This window comes from Narcine bancroftii, chromosome 4 (assembly GCF_036971445.1).
Source record: "Narcine bancroftii isolate sNarBan1 chromosome 4, sNarBan1.hap1, whole genome shotgun sequence".
Taxonomy (NCBI): Eukaryota; Metazoa; Chordata; class Chondrichthyes; order Torpediniformes; family Narcinidae; genus Narcine; species Narcine bancroftii.
In genome coordinates, this window is record NC_091472.1 from 104,260,978 (window position 1) to 104,283,474 (window position 22,497).

Genomic DNA, 22,497 nt, shown 5'->3' on the forward strand with positions numbered 1-22,497 from the left:
ACTCTGTACATCCCTTGGGTACATTAGTGGTGTGTTAGACTCAGCCAAAATCCTGCCTTCCTTGATCATCCTTGTTCCCTCTCATCAGACTATGAGCTCAAAATACAAGTGCTCATTTGGTTAAAGCAAACAGCTGGTAGCACGGTGCAAGCTGTGTGCATTCAGGTCCTGAACAGGTTCCTAAGGTTCATCTCTGTACTGCCCTCAATGTGAAACCACAAAGAATGTGAGTGGAAACATGGGACTTCAGGACAGGTTGGAAGCCCATAGTGGAGGGGATAAAGTTGATGAAATCTGGACGGGTGTAGGAGACGGATTCAGTGCTATGCCGATGCCTCATAGAAAGAGTTTGGGGGGAATGGTATAGGAATGGAATAGGACTAATCCATCACCAAAAAAATGGCAGGCATAGGGGAACATGAGCTGCAGATTCTGAGCAAGCAATGAGCAGCTGGAGGAACTCAGTGGGTCAGGCAGCATCCGTGCAGAAAAATGGTCAGTCGATGTTTCTGGTCAGAACCCTTTAACGAGAATTGGCAAACACAGCTGGCATCCATGTGGGTTCCCATTGCTACACTCTTTGATCAGTAGGAAGTGAATGGAATCAAATGTTGTTCAGGATGATGAGAGATTCTGCCAGGAGCAAGAACAGTCCCCCTGGCTATAGTCAGAAGCCATTCATTTTGCTATAATCCCAGTATTTGCCACAGAACTCGAAGAAGCTTAATGGCATGTGTGGGCATTGGATCTTGTGAAGATGAGATGAGAGTTGGTTATCACATATATCAATACAATGTGCAGATGCACCGCAATTCTTACTTGCTTCAGCCACACAGGTATGTAAGTAACACCAATAACAATCATATAAATTATCGCAATATGTCAAGACAGAAAAGAGACAATAAATATGAAAAAAAAAACAAGATGCTTGTTTACAGCAGATTTCCAGACATAAACAAGTACTTTGGTTCTATCATGGTTACCTGCTTGAACATGCTCAGGTTCCTGACCAAGGCTCAGGCCCAAAATGTTGATTACCCTTTACTCCCTACTGATGTTTCCTGACCTGCTGAATTTCTGCAGTGCGGTTGTATATTATGCTCACACCATGTTGCCCAGCAGTTACTTCAGTCTACTCTGGGGATATCTAGTGTGGGCTTGAATTGGGGGTCCATTCATGAACCAAACACACATTGCCAGCCTCCTTTAGTAACCACAGCTGCACGGTGCATTGTTTAGTTTCTGTGGTCCTTCAGTACCTAAACTGGCCATCAGCCACTGCTTCTTTATGTGGGGCAATGAACAACTTGCTGGAAGATCTCAGCAAGTCAAGTGGGAGAGAAATAACAGTTTTCATTTTGGATTGGAACCCTTCATCACATCTTCATTACCCTGAAGAAGAATGGTCAACGATTTGAGGTGCAATCCTTTATCGAGACTATAAACAGTTCTGTCTCGAAACATTGACCATTCTTTTTCTCCCATTGATACTGCTTGGCCCACTTCAGTTCTTCCGGCAGATTGTGATTCACTTCAGATTCCAGTGTCCACAGTTCCCTGTGTGTCTCCATATACACAAACTCATCTACATGTTGTGCAAAATTTAGATCCTTTCAAGTGTTTGGATTTGATGCCAAAGACCTTGTTGACTTTCATAGCTCAGTAGTTTGGATGGGAACGGCTGTGAAGTGCGATTGCTTGGGGCCAAGCAACATCACACTTGGTTGTTGTGCCGGAGTCTGAGGGAGCAGCAGGATGTTATCATGATGCAGGGATGTTGAGAAAGGGATGGCCTTGCAGCCCATTTATAACTGTGGATGTTTTCAGCACTTTGAGCGAGGAAGCTGAGCTGAGTACTATGGCATTAACAGCCAGCTATAGTTCACATTGCCATTACAGAAATAAAAAAGCATTCCAAAAGTGCAAAGGAGATGCCGAATCAGGAGGTTAAAACAGCCAGGAGTGTTGTTGAAGTCACAGCGCTCCCCCATGGGGTCCAACCACCCAGTCCAACTGTTGTTGGCTTTGTGCAGGCTTTAAATGACCTGTCATAATACTATGAACATGGCGTTTGGGCCCAAGATGGTGGCGCCTATGATCAGCAATGACCATGTGGGGTTACAAATTCCAGGGAAGGAGAGGACTGGTGCAGGGCACCAGAAAACAGGGCGACCATCCCCTGAGGGCGGTGGGCACATGGAAAGGGTTGAAGGCAGGTACATTAGATTCCTGTAATAAAGGGGTAATTCCATGACTGGGAGGGGATTAGAGGAATATGGGCCTTATGCTGATGTGGGACTAAAGCATGAGGACATCTTGCATGGCACAGACAAGCTGGGCCTGTTTCTTGCTGTAGGAATCTACGTATATCTCCCAACAATCAATGGAGGTAGTCCCGAAACATTAGGGAATTGGCAGAGAACTTCATCCAATAACAGTTGCCAATGATACAGCAGTGGTCTAGTCTGTCTGTCCCACACAACTTTAATATGAGAGCAGGTTCAATCCACACCCAAGTCCCCATGTCCTCAAACACCTTCCCTTGTGGAAAAACACTTTGGTGCTGACCCACTCACGACTTTCAATGATGAAAGTAAAACATGAAAATCTGTAAGGTTCAGGTAAAACCAAAATGCTAGAGAAACTTAGCAGGTCAAATAAGGTCCTTTATATAGCAAAGGTATAACCGATGTTTCGGGCTTGAGCCCTTCATCGAGTTTTGGAAAAATCTCAGCAGACATCCGAATGAAAGAGTGGGCGGGGTGGGGCTCACTACTCCTAGAGAGCTGGGATGGTAGGAGCCAGCTGGAGGTGAGTGCCTTTAAAAAAGAATAGAGCAGGATGGGGACACACATCTCGGGACCGTTACAAAGAGCATGGGACTCTAGAGAGCTGGGACTGTCAGGAGCCAGCAAAAGGTAAGTGCCTTTAAAAAGCAAATTAAGTGATTAGTGTGAGGAGTAATTAAGATAAGTGGTAATGAATAAAAAGAGGGGTAGCTCAAGAGGAATGGCCAGTGGGTAAGTGGCCCAGTGTAGGAGTAGGACTTGGAACTTTTGGCTCACAAGGCTTCAGAGGCTGAGGTCATGCTGGATCTCAATAAAGTAAGATCTTTTAATTTAATTAGGAAGAGTTAATGGAGACAGCAGCTAGGGCAGTCGAATGCTCCAATTGCAGGATGTGGGAAATCTGGGATAGCACTATTGTCCCTGGTGACTACACCTCCAAGAGGTGCCTCCACGTGCAGATCCTGGGAGATGGCGTTAAGGAACAGGAGTTGGATGAACTCAGGATCATTCAGGAAACAGAGGCAGTGATAGAGGGGAGCTTCAGGGAGACAGTCACCCCTAAAAGTCAGGAGACTTTTTTTGCAACTCTACAAATCTCTGGTAAGACCACAGTTAGAGCATTATGTTCAGTTCTGGTCACCTCATTTTAGGAAGGATGTGGAAGTTATGGAGGGGGTGCAGAGGAGATTTACCAGGGTGTTACCTAGATTGGAAAACAAGTCTTATGAGGCAAGGTTAGCAGAGCTGGGACTTTTCTCATTGGAGCGTAGAAGGATGAGAGGAGACTTGATAGAGGTCTACAAGATTATGAGCGGCGTCGATAGGGTGGACAGCCAGCACCTATTTCCCAGGGCAGGAATAGCAAACATCAGAGGTCATGTATACAAAGTAAAGGGAGAAAAGTTTAGGGAGACATCAGGGGTAAGTTTTTTATGCAGAGAGTTATGGGTGCCTGGAATGCCTTGCCAGGGATGGTGGTGGAAGCTGAAACTTTAGGCGAACTTTCAAGATTCCTAGGCATATGGATGAAAGAAAAATAGTGTTATGGGGTCCAATGAGTTTAGTAATTTTTTTTAAGGAATATATGGGTTGGCACAACATCGAGGGCTGAAGGGCCTATATTCTATGATCTGTGCAAGGAATTGGCAAACACAGTATACATAAGAAATAGGAGCAAAAGTAGACATTCCAGCCCATCAAGTCTGCTCTGCCATTCAAAGTGATCATGACTCATCTCCACCTACCTGCCTTTCCCCTGTATCTTTTAGTTCCCCTACTATGTAGAAATCTATCCAATCTTGTCTTAAATATATTTACTGAGGTCGCCTCCTCTGCTGCAATGGGCAGCAAATTCCACAGATTCACCACTCTCTGCGAAAAAGAGTTCTTCCTCATCTCTGTCCTAAATTTATGACCCTGAATCTTAAGACAGTATCCCTAGTTCTGGTTTCCACAATGGAAACAATTTACCTACTTCAATTTGATCTATGCCTTTCATAATGTTATATGTTTCTATAAGATTCCCCCTTATTCTTCTAAATTCCAGTGAGAAGAGTCCCAGACAACTCAATATTTCCTCATAGGCTAAGCCCTTCATCTCTGGAATCAACCTGGTGAATCTCCTCTGCACTGCCTCTGAAGCCAGTACATCCTTCCTCATGTAAGGAGACCAGAATTGCATGCTGTATTCCAGATGTAGTCTCACTAGGACAATTGCAGCATAACCTCCCTGTTCTTAAATTCAATCCCTCCAGCAATGAAGATCAATATTCCATTTGGCTTCTTGATAGCCTGCTGCAACTGCAAAGAAACCTTTTGCAATTCATGCACATGCACTCCCAAGTCCTCCTGCATGGCAGTATGCTGCAATTGCTTTCCATTTAAATAATACTCTGATCTTCTATTCTTCCTTCCAAAGAGGAAAACCTCACATTTACTAACATTGTACTCCATCTAACAGCTGCTTGCTCACTCATTTAACCAATCTATATTCTCTGCAGATAAATCACACAATTCTGCAGTCACTGTGGTTGAGGTAAAAATGGAGAAGCTCATCAGGTCAAAGAGTGAACTTTATGTTGCAAAGGCAAAGATACATAACTGATGTTTTGGGTTTGAGCCCTTCATCAAAGTATGAAAAAGTGCCAACAAGCATCCAAACAAAAGAGTTGGGGGAGGGGGGGTGTGGCAAAGGCAGGAGATGATAGATGGAGAAAGAAAGAAGGGAACAGCAGCAATGAAGGGGAGGGGTTTGCCAGGGCTGAGTGGGTGAAAGAACTAGAAAGACAGGAAAAAGGAGAGGGGGGAAAAAAAGCAGGTTTAATGGAAAGCAGTAAAGTTGGTGTTCATGCCGTGTGGCTGGTGAGTGCCCAGACAGAAAATAAGGTGTTGGTCCTCTAATCTGCAGGAGGTCAGGGTGGGACCATACATAAGGCCATGGACAGACATGTGAGTGCGGGAGTGTGACCTGGAATTGAAATGGTGGACCACTGGGAGGTCGCTGTGGTTGTGAATGGAGCGGAGGTGCTGAACGAAGAGATCTTCCAGTCTGCGACAAAGATGTGGAGAATGCCACAAAGGATGCATTGAATGCAGTATATAAATCCTCTGGATATACAAATGAAGAGTTGCTTCACTTGAACATCATCACCTCCAGTCACCTACCTCCACGGCCACCAACCGCATTCTCTCCCACTCCCACACTGCCCGTTTCTACCTCCTACCTAAGATAAACAAGCCCAAACATTGGGTAGACCCATTATTTATGCCTGCTCTTGTCCCACAGACTAGTTTCATCCTATTTTGACTCTATCCTTTCTCCCCTGGTCCAATCCCTCCCCATCTTCATCTGTGACACCTCACATGCCCTACATCTCCTCAGTGACTTCAGATTCTCCGAACTGGGCCATCTCATCTTCATGATGGATGTCCAATCTCTTTATACCTCCATCCCCCACACAGAAAGTTTGAAAGCACTTCGTTATGGACCAAAGACCCGACCATTCACCCTCTATCTCATCCTCCTTTATCTGGCAGAACTTGTCCTCATTCTAAATATCTTCTCCATTAACTCATCCCATTTCCTCCAAATCAAAGGACTATGGGTCCCAGTTATGCCTGCCTGTTTGTAGACTTTGTGGAGCAATCCATGCTGCAAGCTTACAAAGGCAAGACCCACCCCCCCCCCCCCACCTCTTACTCCAGTATATAGACGACTACATCGGGGCTGACTCATGCATCTGTGATGAGCTTGTCAACTTCATCCATTTGCACCCTGATCTCAAACTCACCTGGTCATCTCCAATAACTCTCTCCCCTTCCCAGATCTCTCTTTCTCCATCTCTGGAGACAAGCTTTCCACTGACATGTACTACAAACCCTCCAAATCCCACAACTCCCTGCACTACATTTCCTCACACCCTGTCCCCTGCAAGGATTCCATCCCCTTCTCTCAATTTCTCTGTCTCCACCGCATCTGTTCCCAAGATGAGGTCTTCCCGTCCAGATCTTTTGAAATGTCTGCCTTCTTCCACAAACGTGACTTCCCCTCCACTACCATCAACTCAGCCCTCACCCGCATCTCCTCCTTTTCCCACTCATCTGCCCTGGACTCCTCTGCCCCAGAGCAACAAATATAGAATCCCCTCTTCTTCACTGACCACCCCACCAGCTTCTGCAACCGACATAATCTGCCAGAATTTTCGTCACTTACTACATGATCCCAGCACCAGACACATTTTTCCCTCTCCTCCCCTCTCAGCCTTCCGCAGGGTATGCTCCCTCTGCAATTCCCTCATGCACTCATCCCTCCCCACCCATTGCACCCCCAGCACTTTCCCCTGTGCCCACAGTAAGTGCAACATTTACACGGTCTGGGGTCCCAAACAAGCCTTTCACATGAAGCAGCGCTTCACGTACATCCAGAGGACTTATTTACTGTATCCGACCCTCCCTTTGTGGCATTCTCTACATTGGAAAGACTGGTCCAGATTGAGAAATCGCTTTGTTCAGTACCTTTGCTCCGTTGGCAACTACAGCGACCTCCTAGTGGCCAACCATTTCAATTCTGGGTCATACTCCCATGATCACATGTCTGTCCATTGCCTTATGTACTGTCCCACCCTGACAAGCTGCAGATTGGAGGAATAACACCTTATTTTCTGTCTGGGCACCCTCCAGCCACATTGACTTTACTGCTTTCCATTAGTCCTGCTCACCTGTTTTCCCCTCCCCCCATTTCCTGTCTTTCCAGTTCTTTCACCCACCCAGTCCTGCCATCCCTCCTCCATCTGATTGCTGCTGTCCCCTCCCTCTTTTCTCCACCTATCATCTCTGTCCTAAATTTACGACCCTGAATTTTGAGGCTGTATCCCTTGTTCTAGTTTTCCCAGTGGAAACAATTTACCTACCTTTGCCACCCCCCAACCCCCACCCTTTTGTTCGGATGCTTGCCAACATTTTCTCATACTTTGATGAAGGGATCATTCCCGAGACATCAGTTATGTATTTTTGCCTTTGCTACATAAAGGACACTGTTTGACCTGCTGAGCTTCTCCAGCATTGTGTGTTTTTACTGTATTTCTCTGCAGACTTTCTGTCTCCTCTGCACAATTTGCTTTACCACTCAATTCAGTGTCACCAGCAAACTTAAGGCACTTTCAGGTGGCCAACTGCCCCACATGTAAAGCCGCATGTTTAGGCAATATGTGGCTGTTTTGAGGCCACCTGATTGTGCAGGAGGCGCTCTTGAGGCGAGCTACGTAACTCACCTCTGAGAGGGATAATCAGCTCAGCTCAGTGGCTCCCCCAGCCACCTGAATACAGCTGGCTGAAAGCGGATGTTAAACGGTCAGGCTGCTGATCACAGCTGACACTGGGCAGGAGCCGCAATGCGCTCAGATGCGCATCCCGGCACAGCTGTCCTTTCAGGTGGCCAGCGTTGTGCTTTAAACGCTGCCACCTGAACGGCAATTTAAAGGGCCGCTTCTGCTTCTTCAGGCATATTCTTAGCGTAGAATGCACCTGAAAAAGCCTTTAGATACACTACACTCTGTCAACTCTTGCAGATCATTTATGTATACTGTGAACAATTGTGGGCCTAGCTCTGACCCCTGCGGCACCCTGCTCACCATCAACCCAACTCCCTGCTTGCTATTAGTTAACCAATCTTCTATCCATACCCCAATTCCTATATTCTTCTGTATAAATCTTTTATGCGGCATTTTATCAAATGCCTTCTGAAAATCCAGGTAAATAATATCCATCTGCTCCCTTCTATCTACTTTGCTCATTATTATCCTCAGAGAACTCCAGTAAATTTGTCAAACAGGACCTGCCTTTTCTGAATCCACAGCTGCATCTGCCCGATGGATCCTTTTTGCTCCAGATGCCTCGTTATTTCTTCTTTAATGATAGCTTCAAGCTTTTTACCAATTACAGATGTTAAACTAACTGGCCTATAGTTCCCTGCCTTTTGCCTACACCCTTTTATTTTAATACAACGTTATATTCACTATCTTCCAATCCATTGGGACCTGCCCAAAATTCAGAGAATCCTCAACTATAACTTCTGCCATTTTTTTCAGTACCCAAGGATACATTCCATCAGGATCAGGAAATTTAGACCCTCAAATTTTCTGAGTACAATGTCTTTAGTGATAGCTTTTACATCCAGGTCCTCACCTCCCATCCCGTCCTTTGACATCTCCTCCACCATGAAGACAGACACAAATAGTCGTTCAAAGCCTCAGCTATTTCCTCATTACCCAATATCAATTCCCCCTTCTCATCCTCCAAGGGACTGATCTTAAAAGCCATGCTTTTAATTATAAAAACTTCTATCCATTTTTATATTTTGTGCTAATCTTTTTTCCAAGATAACATGTTCCTTTGTAGGTTCAGTAACATGCTGTTCGAGAAAGCCGTCACATATGCATTCTATGAGGTCCTCCTCAAGGTTGCCTCGACCAACCTGATTCAGCCTATCTATATCTATAAAGCCCTCCTCGATAATTGCTGTTCCATTCTCAGTTATTTCTTGTACTACTGTAATGTTATTATTGGGTGGATTATGGACAACTCCCACTGGTGATTTTTTTCCCTTTACTATTCTAATGTCTACCCAAATGGACTCAACATTTTGCTCCTTAGATCTTCCATTATCTCTCACTATTGCCCTGATCTCATCTTTAACTAAGAGTGCTACCCATCTCCCTTACCTTCCTGCTTGTCCTTCCATATTATCTGATATCAATTAATATTTAAATATTTAATTCCAAATCCTTTACACCCTGCAACCTCGTTTCTGTAATGGCCACTAAATCATACCTCCATATACTAAGACAATGGACTACATGATGGGCAATGGAATGGGTACACGATGGGCAGTGGAAACACGTTTGGAACAAGGGCCTGGATCTGTGACTCGACATTCTCACCTGATTTAAGACAAACCACACTAAAAGAGGAATATGGAGCACAGGGATTTATGGAAAACATCAGGACAGCACTGGGACAAAAGGTTGGCCCTGCCATTTTAAATCCACTCCACCCAAGCTCATGCTGTAATTCCAAGCCAAGTTATTGTTCTGTGCGTAATTAATCTGTTTTTGGGCACCAGTATATGCTCAATAAATGTCTGTGAATTGCCAAACATTTTTTATTTGGTCATTTTATAGTATATTGGCCTGTCTTTAACAGTAATTTTTGCACTTTTTATGATGCTTTTTTTGATACTTTTTATGGTACCAGGAGAATTCCACAGAACTGGGAGTTTAGAAAAAGGATGGATAGAGAAGCACACAGATTGTAAATAATAGTTTTCTTGTGTATCAGGGCATGAATGGTGTCTGGTTGAGGAGATTTGTCATGGTTGACGGAGGAGCAAAGCTAGTTTAGGCCGAGGGCGGTGGATTTATGGGATGAGCTGCCAGACAAAGTGTTGGAGGCAGGTTCTATAGCTTCATTTAAAAAACACTTGCGTAACTCCATGGTTTAGAGTGATATGGGCCAAATGAGGGAGAGCAGGATGAAATTAGGAAGGCACGTGGTTTGCCACAGACAAGCTGGGCCTGTTTTCGTGCTGTGCCGTACACTCTGGCTATTATTTGGGATGTTTAGACCCACACAATGAAACTGGTAGGAAGATTATTTTATTATCACAGCTATTTAACCTTACTCAATTCATCACTTCTTTAATTTGTATATCCAGATGTTATTCAGAACAGCAAAAGCCTCCATGTCACATAATCACATATTAATCAAAGTTTATTTGAAGTAGCACCCAAGTGGATAGGGTCGGAAAGGCATGGTTGCCCTCATTGGTAAGGCAATTGAGCATACAAGTTGGGAAGTCGTGTTGCAGCTGTGTGAGATTTATGCACATTTGGAGCTTCGTGTGCAGCTCCAGTCTCTGTATAACAGGAAGGATGGGGAAGCTTTAGAGAAAAAATGCACCCGAATCTTTCCTGGATTGGAGAGTTTTATCTATAAGGAGACAAGTTACCAGCAGAAGTGGTGGATGCTAGGACTCAATTTCAACACTTGAGAGAAATTTGGATAGAGGGGTATGGAAGGTTATGGTCTGGATGCAGGTTGAATAATGTGAGCTGAAGGATGTTTTTCTTATAGTCATTTAGGGGAGAAGGCTGTTAGTGTCTGACATGACAGTACTTTATTAACAACGAAGTCAGCTCTGTCATGACTAACATCGGTGTGAGTTGCCAGTGACTAAACCTGTAATCCAGGGGCCAAAACTGATGATCTAGAGAACACGAGTTCAAACCTAATCCAGAAATTTGGAACTTGAATTCAGTTTTTGTTTTTTTTAAAAAAAAAAGCTAAAATCAGCAAATCAAAAGCTGGAGTCCATGAACTTGTCAAAAATGCTCTGTGTAAATATCACTATTCTCCAATGCCCTTTACGCCTGGCATACATACGGCTCTGATCATAAACAACGTGGTTGGCAAACAACCCAAGCACAAGTTCAGGCTCAAGTTTATCATCACATGTACTACAGCTAGACAAACATGAACAGCAATAAGACACAGTACAGGAGTGCAAACCTACAGAGAGAAATAAATCACAAAATTCTGCAGTCACCATGGTTGAGGTAAAAACACAGATGCAGGAGAGGCTCAGCAGGTCAAACAATGACCTTTATGTAGCAAAATTAAAGATTAATAACTGACGTTTCGGGCTTGAGCCCTTCACCAAAATATGAGAAAATGCCGGCAGGCATCCAAACAAAAGAGTGGGGGGGAGGGGTGGTAGTAGCAAAGGTAGGAGATGATACATGGAGAAAGGAGGGAGGGGACAGAAGGGTGGAAGAACGGGAAAGACAAGAAAGGTGGGGGTGGGAAGAAAGGGCGAGTAGGTTTAGTGGAAAGCAGAGAAATCGATATTAATGGCATCTGGTTGGAGAATGCCCAGCAGGAAAATGACATGTTGTTCCTGGGTGGGATATCACACAAGGCCATGGACAGACATGTGAATGTGACTTGAAATTGATATGGTTGGCTACTGCAACCTCCCAGCAGCCAATCATTTCAATTCTGAGTCACACTCCCACACTCACCCTTTCTTCCCTTTCCAGTTCTTCCCAGCATTTTGTTTGGATGCCTACCGGCATTTTCTCGTACTTTGATGAAGAACTCAAGCCCAAAATGCTGGTTCTGTATCCTTACCTTTGCTACATAAAGGATACTGTTTGACCTACTGATCCTCTCCAACATTTTGTGTTTTTAACAAAAATACAGAAAGAGAGCAGTTGGTACAGAGTAAAAGCAACATGGCCAGAATTGCCATCTACATCAGTATCCCAGAGAAAAATAATTATAAAGAGATTTATGCCTTAACATTTCTTCCCTGATTGAATCATGTCATTGTTTTGTGCATTGCCACCAAAACTCATTCCATTGAAATTCACATGCCATTGCTAGTGTTATATAGTCAGGATAATGTGAACTATTTTGCAACCATGTAAGAATACAGCCTTCTCACTGTAGTAACTGTAGTGCACCACTGTGGGGCATATGTATGAGTGTGTGAACTGTTGCCTGAGATAATGGAAGGCAATAGTAAGTAAATCTCTTCTATTATTTGAATCTTGCATCTCTAAGTTATTTAAGAAGCCTCCCAAATAACTCCAGAGACATAACATGCTTCATGCTTCTGAAAGAAGGTCAATTTTTAGGGAGTAGAATGCAATGTGTGCCTGACTGGTACAGAACTGCAAGACTGTGAACTGGCAGTGAAATTGGATCACCAGACTGGCCAGGGGGAAAGTGAGTGGCAAGTAAGAAAAATTAAAAGATACAAGATGGACACAGATGAAACCTTTAATTCCTATCATAATGTGCAATAGTTTCCTGAATTATTGGTGATTTCTTCACCACATTTGGGCCCATATTCTGCGTGCAAAGAGGTATGTCCCAACTTGTGCTCTCCATTTGGCATGTTTAGTTTCCAACTGAATCCCCATTCTATACTGTTTCCCTTCTATCATCTTTTAGTTGCTTCAATGAGTTTTGCCTTCATCCTGGTGACATTTGTGACTGGGACCAATCAGAGTACAGGGTGCTCAACTTGTAATTCTTCTCTGGGCAACTGACACAGTTGGGTTTTCGATAGCCAGAGATGTATAGAACACACAGAGCCATGCTCTAGATAAATCTTGACTGTTTACGCCAAGCACACTCGGCTATCATACAATATCCAAGGGATAATATCTCAACTTTCGTCCTGTTAGAAGTTTATAAAATGATGAGAAGCATCAATAGGGGAGACAGTCAGAATTTTTTTTTCAAGATAAGAATGTAGCATATTTCAAGGACATGCATTTAAGATGGGGGGAGGGTAGTTTAAGCAATATGAGGGGCAAGTTTTTTTTACACACAGATTGTGGTGGGTGCCTAGAATGGGCTGCCAGGAGTAGTGCTGGGAGCAGATAAAATAGTAATGTTTGAAGCTGAAAGATGGAATAGAGGGATATGTATCAGGTGCGGACAGAAGAGATTTGGTTTAATTTTGGGTCAGGTTTGGCACAGACCCTATGGGCAGAAGGGCCTGTTCTCCTACTATACTCTTCTTAGCTTCACCCAAGATCTGGTTACCTTAGTCACTTAGACTCCTGGGATCAGGGGTTTTGATAAAGAGGTTTGAAGGTTGTTGGAAGAATTTCTCAATCTGTCCACTAACAGGTCACCAGAATTGCTGAGGAACCCCTAAGGACAGGGATGAGGGGTATGGGTGCACCAGTGGTCAGTGGAGCAAGTGTCTGCTGCTTTCTTTCTGGATAAGTGTAATCATGCTCTTACTCCTCTCCCTCTCTCTGAGCCTGGGAGGCCATAAGCCAAGCTCCCAACCCTCCTGCAGTGCTAATCCAAATTCCCCCTCAAACCAGAGATTCTGGAGGTCATTCTCCAAGACCATTGACAGACTTGAAAGTCAGCAGTGAGTTCTCAGACAAAAAAAAGTAGGTACACGGAGAGAAAGTGAAGGTGAAACGACGATCAGTTGACTCTTAGTTCAGACAGTGATGTTTAGATTTACAAATCTGGCTTGGGATATTCATTTTGCAATGGCTTTTAACTTGGCTAAGCAGAAGCATTTGTGGTCAGTGAGAGAGAGGTGACCTAAGGTTACTGATAGTCCCACTGCTAGAAATAGGCCCATTGGCCCAGCTCATCCACACCAAGAAACATACAAAAATACTGGTAACTTGTCAGAGGACATATTGGTGAACTGCTAGGACAGCCTTCAGACCTCTTCAACAAGACCCCAGCAGAGAGAGTGAACTGGTGCCATTACTGGATCTTGGCTGGTTCAGAGAAAGCTGAGATGTTGTCCATCAGGGGCATGTTTGGTGAGTACGGAGAGTGCCAGTGCTTCATCCAGAATGCGCCTCCATGCATTCCACATGAATGCACTCTGATGTTAGGTTCCACAGGGGCCCTAGTATACGAGTGTGTGAATTTTGCTTCTACCCCACTGTAGAGCTCGTCGAAAGAACCAAAGACTTGTTGATCCAAACCAAGGCTTTTATTAGCAAAAGACAGGAGCTCTTCACAGGTGGCCGACCAGGCCGGAATGATCCGACCTGGCTAGGGACTCAACCCTTTAAGGCCCAGACAGTAGGCGTGGCTAAGCTCTCAGCCAATCGCTGTAAGCACAGTCTAGATACAGTAACTATATACACTATATACATTGGTGATAGATCTATACTATCACACTTACACAATGGGAAACTGGCACCTGCTTAGAAGTAGGGATGCCTTACTGTGTTTGCAGTGATTTTGGTGAAGGAGGAGGGCTGTAAGACACCCAGATGTGGTGCCCTAAGAGATTTTATTTTGAATTGTTTGTATTCATTGGTAGTACATCTGGAAGAATATTCCTTGGACATCCAGGCCAGAAAGGGAGAGCCTGGGATGCCATTCATTGCCACTTGCTTCTCCATTCCCCCTACAGTTGGTATAGCGGTTAGCGCAATGCCTTTATAGCGGCTGCGATTGGGACTAGGGTTCGAATCCTCATGCTGTCTATAAGGAGTTTATACATTTTCCCTATGTCTGCATGACTTTTCCCAGGGCTTTGTTTACCTCCCACTGTTCAAAACGTAATTTGGAGTAAATTGAGTGGCATGGACTCATGGACCGAAATGGCCTCTTACCACGCAGAATATCTAAATTTTAAAAATTAAATTTAAAAAACTTCCTAACTCCACGGTAGAGCCTGAAGCAGTGGCTGAACACTCAGAGAGGTTGCATTCCTAAGCACAGAGCACACCACCCCATGAGTCTGGAGGTAATTACTGAGATGAGGTAGACTGAAATCACATCATAAATAGAAGCATGACCTTTGACTGTACTTGCCAGTTCACTCAATGGAATCAAAATCTTCGAGGTTACCAGATATACCGGATGCCTGGTTCCAGTGTCACTAGTTAGCCGGGCTGCCTTGTCCCGTGGTCACTAGTTAGCCGGGCTGCCTCGTCCCGTGGTCACTAGTTAGCCAGGCTGCCTGGTCCCAAGGTCACTAGTTAGCCGGGCTGCCTGGTCCCGTGGTCACTAGTTAGCCGGGCTGCCTGGTTCCGTGGTTACTAGTTAGCCGGGCTGCCTGGTGCTGTGGTCACTAGTTAGCTCGGCTGCCTTGTCCCAACGCTGGGCTGCTTGGTCCAAAGTCACGAGTTAGCCGGGCTGCCTGGTCCCGTGGTCACTATTTAGCCGGGCTGCCTGGTCCCGTAGTCACTAGTTAGCCAGGCTGCCTGGTCCCAAGGTCACTAGTTAGCCGGGCTGCCTGGTCCCGTGGTCACTAGTTAGCCGGGCTGCCTGGTCCCGTGGTCACGAGTTAGCCGGGCTGCCTGGTCTCGTGGTCACGAGTTAGCCAGGCTGCCTGGTCCAGTGGTCACGTGTTAGCCGGGCTGCCTGGTCCCGTGGTCACTAGTTAGCCGGGGTGCCTGGTCCCGTGGTCACTAGTTAGCCAGGCTGCCTGGTCCCATGGTCACTAGTTAGCCAGGCTGCCTGGTCCCATGGTCACTAGTTAGCTGGGCTGGTTGGTCCCGTGGTCACTAGTTAGCCGGGCTGCTTGGTCTAAGGTCACTAGTTAGCCCGGCTGCCTGGTCCCATGGTCACTAGTTAGCCAGGCTGTCTGGTCCTGTGGTCAATAGTTAGCCATGCTGCCTGGTCCCAAGGTCACTAGTTAGCCGGGCTGCCTGGTCCCGTGGTCACTAGTTAGCCAGGCTGCCTGGTCCCGTGGTCACGAGTTAGCCAGGCTGTCTGGTCCTGTGGTCACTAGTTAGCCAGGCTGCCTGGTCCCAAGGTCACTAGTTAGCCGGGCTGCCTAGTCCCGTGGTCACTAGTTAGCCAGGCTGCCTGGTCCCGTGGTCACGAGTTAGCCGGGCTGCTTGGTCCAAGGTCACGAGTTAGCCGGGCTGCCTTGTCCCGTGGTCACTAGTTAGCCGGGCTGCCTCGTCCCGTGGTCACTAGTTAGCCAGGCTGCCTGGTCCCATGGTCACTAGTTAGCCAGACTGCCTGGTCCCATGGTCACTAGTTAGCCGGGCTGCCTGGTCCCGTGGTCACTAGTTAGCTCGGCTGCCTTGTCCCAACGCTGGACTGCTTGGTCCAAGGTCACGAGTTAGCCGGGCTGCCTGGTCCCGTGGTCACTAGTTAGCCGGGCTGCCTGGTCCCGTAGTCACTAGTTAGCCAGGCTGCCTGGTCCCAAGGTCACTAGTTAGCCGGGCTGCCTGGTCCCGTGGTCACTAGTTAGCCGGGCTGCCTGGTCCCGTGGTCACGAATTTGCCGGGCTGCCTGGTCCCGTGGTCACGAGTTAGCCAGTCTGCCTGGTCCCGTGTTCACGTGTTAGCCGGGCTGCCTGGTCCCGTGGTCACGAGTTAGCCGGGCTGCCTGGTCCCGTGGTCACGAGTTAGCCAGGCTGCCTGGTCCCGTGTTAACGTGTTAGCCGGGCTGCCTGGTCCCGTGGTCACGAGTTAGCCGGGCTGCCTGGTCCCAGGGTCACGTGTTAGCCGGGCTGCCTGGTCCCGTGGTCACGAGTTAGCCGGGCTGCCTGGTGCCGTGGTCACTAGTTAGCCAGGCTGCCTTGTCCCATGGTCACTAGTTAGCTGGGCTGCCTGGTCCCGTGGTCACGAGTTAGCCGGGCTGCCTGGTCCCGTGGTCACTAGTTAGCCAGGCTGCCTGGTCCCATGGTCACTAGTTAGCCGGGCTGCCTGGTCCTGTGGTCACTAGTTAGCCGGGCTGCTTGGTCCAAGGTCACTAGTTAGCCCGGCTGCCTGGTCCCATGGTCACTAGTTAGCCGGGCTGTCTGGTCCCATGGTCACTAGTTAGCCAGGCTGCCTGGTCCCAAGGTGACCAGGCGCCTGATATCTGTTTGTTCTATGTGCATTTACTGTGGTGCTGTGTGACTCTGAGTTCACCACCTTGTTGGGGGTTAGAGTCTGTGACAGATTTGGAACTCCCTGATGAGCGGATAATGAATGTTGAATTCAAGATGGATCCATTCCTGTGCCTGAGATTTTTGCATTTACAAAACTGGAGTATTGATAAACCCCAATGTCTAAGGGGTTGTACCCACCCCACTGAGGAAACTCCTTGCTGCGAACATGAATCAATGCTTGCCTATGTCACACCTTCTAATTATTTTGATGGGCCTCTCTGCAAGTGTGAGCTGACATAGATGTCACACATCTAACTTCTCACCATGTTGGAGCTCAGGAATCATGGAAGAGGTATTCCAACAGCCGGAGCTCAAAAATGGGCCCTTTGACACACTGAGTCTCTGCTGATCATCATCCATCCATTCACACTAATCATTATATTAACATCATTATTTTTATTCTCCCCATGTTCCCATCAATTCCATCCCCATATTCCTTCCCTTGCCCACACAGCCAGGGAGGCCACCCATAGTGGCTGATCAGCTCACTGACTCAGAATAAGCACCTGTGTATCTCCTTATCTAGTAGGGTTGAATGAATGCCTGAGAAGCAAGTCATGCAAGAACCAAGAAGGAAATGTGAGTTAAGTGTCATATCAATCACAGAAAGGGATGGACAGCATTTCCTTGGTCTTGCCACACCATTGCTCATTTTCTGGCTAGTGAGTGATAAAGCTGTGGTTCAATTCCCTCGACAAGAAGTGAGGCCAGCTCTCCAATGCATTCCTGAGGAAGGGACATTAAAATGAACTTCCATCTACTCTCTCAAATGGATGTAATGTGATCATTGATACAGTCCAGGAAAAGTCGGAGAATTACCCCAGCATCCTGGCCAATGTTTGCCCCATGGTCAGCATAATTAAATGAGAGGACAGTCTCGATTTGTTGTGGAATCTCACTGCACAAATGGCCCACTGTCTTCCTTACGTGGTATGTTGAACATCCACTTCAATGTACTTCAATGGTTGGAATTTGTTTTGGGATGCCCAGATATTTTAAAAAGTGCTCTTTTTTTTAAAAAAAAGGAAAAACAGACATGCACATTTTTCAAGATCACTAAGAATTGAAAGAATGAGAATCCATCTATTTAGCAGTTAATTTATGATGCCAATCATGTGAATTTGCAATAATAATACTAATTGTATCATTAATAAAGTAGCTGTTCAATAATGCACACGATTTAGGTTTCATTGACAAATTAAATTTGTATCTACTGTTTAAAATGCAGCAGCGTTATCTTGATCGACACGTTTAATTTTTTTCTGGACAGTAATGCTGGATTCTGTGTTAATAGTGAAATGGTATAGCTCAGGCAGGAACGTTTGGATAATTGAGTTGGAGTAGAGAATGTTCTTTATCTGAAGGCTGTTGTCCTGAAATTATAACGTGTGCCAGTAGGTTCACTGTTACCTTGACAACGAAATTTGAGCTGCTGGATTCTGTCCAGCTGACAAATTTGGGCTGGCAGGGTATCGAGCCCCTTCAGGGATTGTGCTAGAACCCAAACTAGGGGGTGCCTGACTGCTGTATCCAAGTGGCACTGCTCTAAATAAATAAGGGGGAACTCCAACCTGGATTACCAATGAAAATGGTGTTCTTTATATTTGAGTCATCTGGTTCTATTACGTTATTCAGACCCACCAGCCACCATAACTTTTCTGTCTGCATGCTGCTTGTCATCATCAGGTGGACCTGTGAAATGAATAAACACAGTACATTAACTTTTACAATCTGGTTAACATAACATGAAAAATATCCACATGCAGGAAATTGCTTAAATTTATGGCTGCAGATTGGTTTACTTTTCTTCCATATGTTTTGAATCTCTCCAAGAAAAGCAGAAAACCACGGGCCTTCTGCACTTTTTAGAGTGTTCAACCACGGGTTACATCCAGTGCAAAGTCCCAGCCAATTACCCTCCCTAAAGCCAAGGTCTGAGCATTACTGCAGATTCTCCACTCGAGTCAGCCCATGGAAAGTTTGGGGAATCGTGCCGGATTTTCCTGATCTCCCTGCATTGTCCACCTGTGAGGCTTGGGCGCCAGTCTGAAATTTCTCTTTATTACTTCAAGCTGATTTTCAGTTGCCAGCTGCCTCTCTGTGACAGATGGATGGAAACGTGAAAATGGTAGCATCGAGCGTGGGAGCATTTTTTTTTTAAGTATTTAACTTTAGTTCCAAGTGTTACTGTTCATTGGATAAGGCCAATATGCAGTAGTGGCTTGTAAAATATCGTCAAACTGCAGCATTACCACCCCAAATTATATCTTGCAGCAATATTTAGATTGTCCTACAATTGAAACTGGTTTCATAATAAATATTGTTTTATTCAAATTTTCAAGTGTGTTTCAGTGGTGAAGAATTGTCATCTGAATTGAGTCATTTTTGAAGAAAAATAATAATTTATTTTGAAGGTATGTGAAGGTCTAGTACAGAACACAAAAGTGCTGGAGAAACTATGCACGAATTCCTCCAGCCCAAAATGTTGACTGCCTTTTACTTCCCACTGATGCTGCATGACCTGCTACATTTCTCCGGCCCTCTGTGAACTGCTCTGTTTTTTTTGGCACAGTAGGAGAAGGGTATTTGGCCTTGCTAGCCTGTTCCATTAATCAAGGAGGATTTAAATCTATTTAGACATACAGCATGGTACAGGCCATTTTGGCCCACGAGCCCTTGTCGCCCAATTACTCCCAATTGACCTACAACCTCCTGAACGTTTCGAATGGTGGGAGGAAATCAGAGCCCCTGGGGAAAATCCACACAGATATGGGGAGGACGTACAAACTCCTTACAGACAGTGCGGGGTTTGAACCTTGGTCCCGATCGCAGGTTCTATAACTGCTATGCTAACTGCCCCAGACCTTTACCTCCGCTCCATATCCTCACCTTGTTGCTGGTGGTTTCTGGTTTTTTTTTGAAGTTCCACTTGTCCCTGCATCCAGCGGGCGAGTTCCTGTGTCTTTTGGCCTTTGTGAAAATATATTTCCTGATTTAACTTTAAATTACATAGCTTCAATTTAAATGTATGCTCCTTTCTCCTTGATTAAAGTGTATAGTTTATTTGGGTTCATCCTATCTAATCCTTTTTAATATTTTGAACACCTCAATTAAATTACTCTTTAATCCTCTAGCTTCAACAGAATACATGGTATGATTCAGTAATCTGGGTTTCTATGTCATCCTCTGCTCAACCTACTCCGAGATCAATATAAAATAAAAACGCAATGCTGGAGAAACTCAGCAGGTCAAACATTGTACTTTATCTAGCAAAGATAGAGATACATAAGCAATGTTTTGGCATGAGCCCTTCATCAAGTATCCTCTTACATATGGAACACAAAATGAATGCAGTGTTCGTGCGTGTGGCTGCCATCGACTTCATCTATCCTTCCCACTAATTTGGAAAGGCAACTAAGTCATTAGAAGACTTATTCTGGCCACACTCTCTTCACCAGCTGCCTCCCCCTTTCTTCCGCCAGGAAGAAGGTTCACGAATGTAAGAGTGAGATCACGTACCACCAGATTCAAGGACAGTTTCATTTTCTGTTATCAGACCTTGAATGAATCTTAACATAGTACAGTCATGTGTCCCAACCAATCTCTCTCAGTAACTCTGCGCTGTGTTTTGTACTATGTGTGAGATGTTCAACTGAACTGCTCACACAATAAACTCATGTCACTGCATCTTGAAAATAAACCTGAGCTTGGGTGTGCTGAAGGTTTGTGCACTGAGTGACAACTTCCCCTCCTTACTCCCTTTAAGTTAAAGGTTGACATTCAACCTTTTGACCATGGTTTCTCAAATCTTTTTGCTTTTCTACAGATCCCAGAAACTAATTTGATTTAATTTTGGGAATGATTACACCTATGTCCACACTGAACTCCATCCTGAAAAGTTTTCTCTTTCAAAGCCTGCATCTCATATTCTTTAAATAACTGATTCTTCTAGTGAAAAAGAATTTAAGTTTCTCATCTTGTTGTCATGTGGTTAATAAAATTCCTCAGCACTGTAATGTTCTTCAAGGTGAATGGGCAGATTGATGTTTCTTCCACTTATTGTATCAGGAACGAAGGGAAGTATGTGGAAGGGATGGTGGAAATATTCGACATGCTCCTAGCCACAGTGTCTCGTTTCCAACTGCTCAAACTGCAGTGTGAGGAATACATCTGCCTGAAGGCCATCATCCTGCTGAATTCAGGTGAGTCTCTAGTTCATATAGTTGTTGTCCTGTACTCTCTATTTGCTGCATATACTGTGTTGATAGACAGTATGAAAGTGGATCAGGGTGCTGTGAAACTTGTAATGTCCCATCGACTACATTTGGGGTTGAGGCACTATTAATTAGACCTGACAGACCAGAAATTGAGATTAATAGGCTTTAATCACTATAAACGTGCAGTCATATCTTGCATGCCATTGGCCTGATCCAAGGCAGTAGTGAGGGAGGGGATTGGGTGGTACTGCTTTTATTAGGGATCCTGAAGGGTGGACTTACAGTATCAGGGGTGGGCCAACCAGTACAATGCCTGTAATACTGTGTTCCACCACATTCACCCTTTTGAAATAAAATCCAGCTGGGGGGGGGGGGGGGGAGGGGGGGGGGGAGGGGGGGGGAGGGCAGGGAGAGTCTCAGAGTCTATTTACAGCTTCAACGTGTCTGGTCGATTCATCCATCAAGCTGACCATCACAGTGCTGGCTGTGGGGTTGCTGTAGGTTCCTGGGCAGTGCTCAGTGTGATGGGCTGTGATTCGGATGGCTGAACCAAATCAGTTGGGGCTGGATTGGGGGGAGGGGTTGGGGTTGGGGAGGTGAAACTGTGCTGATGGTGGGGTCGGATTCCCAACTGTGTCTCTGCTAGTCATGGGGAAGGGGGGATGATGGTGGATGATTAACCGTGGTCGGTTCAGCAAGTGCCTCAGTTGCAGGGACTCCTGCATATGCCAGGTCCCAGACAGAGACAGAGTCTCTCCACCCATCCTCTTACTGCATGTAGATGTACTGGGGGTTCACCTAGAGTAGGTGACCTACTCAACCAGGGAATTTGCTTTGTGGGTTCGGATGTGTCTCTGGAGTACTTGGCGGAAGAAAGGCCTTTGGGTCATCAGCCAGACCCGTAGTGTGGTTCCCGGTGCTGACCTCCTGGGGAGGAGAATAATATTTCAGGCGTTGTCGCATTTGTCGCTGTACAGAGGAGGGACCTGGTTCAGTGGAGCGCCTCTGGTAGGACCTCATCACTGGGAGAAGGGCAGCCCTTTTGACTTGAGGGCCAGGAGGACTGCCCTCCAAATGGTGCCATTCTCCCTTTCCACCTGGCTATTCCCTTGGGGTTATAGCTGGTGGTTCTGATTGTGGCTATACCTTTGGCCAGCAGGTATTGGCGCAACTCCTCACTCATGAATAAGGACCCCTGGTCACTGTGGAAGTAATTTGGGTGTCTGAAGTGCATGAAGAATTTATGCAGGGACTTGATAATATGGGCCGTTCACCTCAATGTCCATGGTGGTCCTTGCTAATTGATGAGGGCCGCTCTGGTCCAGAACAATGGATGCGTGACAGTTCATTGTCTGACCAGTGCCACTGTCTGGTTACATTGGCAACCTCCAAGAAGTCCGCCCAGAAGATGGCTACCCCTGTGGATCATACATGGTTGCCACTGGAAATGACACCGTCCCTGGACTTCGTGCCCGAGTCCCTGCCATGCTGTCCTCCATGACCGGAAGTGGAATCAGCGGTGATGTGGTCCAAGATGGTG

The 22,497-nt window shown here is 45.8% G+C and overlaps 1 protein-coding gene across 1 annotated transcript in view; it reads left to right on the forward strand.

Moving 5' to 3' along the window:
- esr1 (estrogen receptor 1) overlaps positions 1-22,497 on the forward strand; it is a 259,140-nt gene that overhangs the window by 206,013 nt on the left and 30,630 nt on the right. Inside the window, exon 6 of the mRNA XM_069932330.1 lies at positions 20,809-20,942. Within this exon, the coding sequence (XP_069788431.1) occupies positions 20,809-20,942 (134 nt within the window). The remainder of the gene's footprint in view (positions 1-20,808; positions 20,943-22,497) is intronic.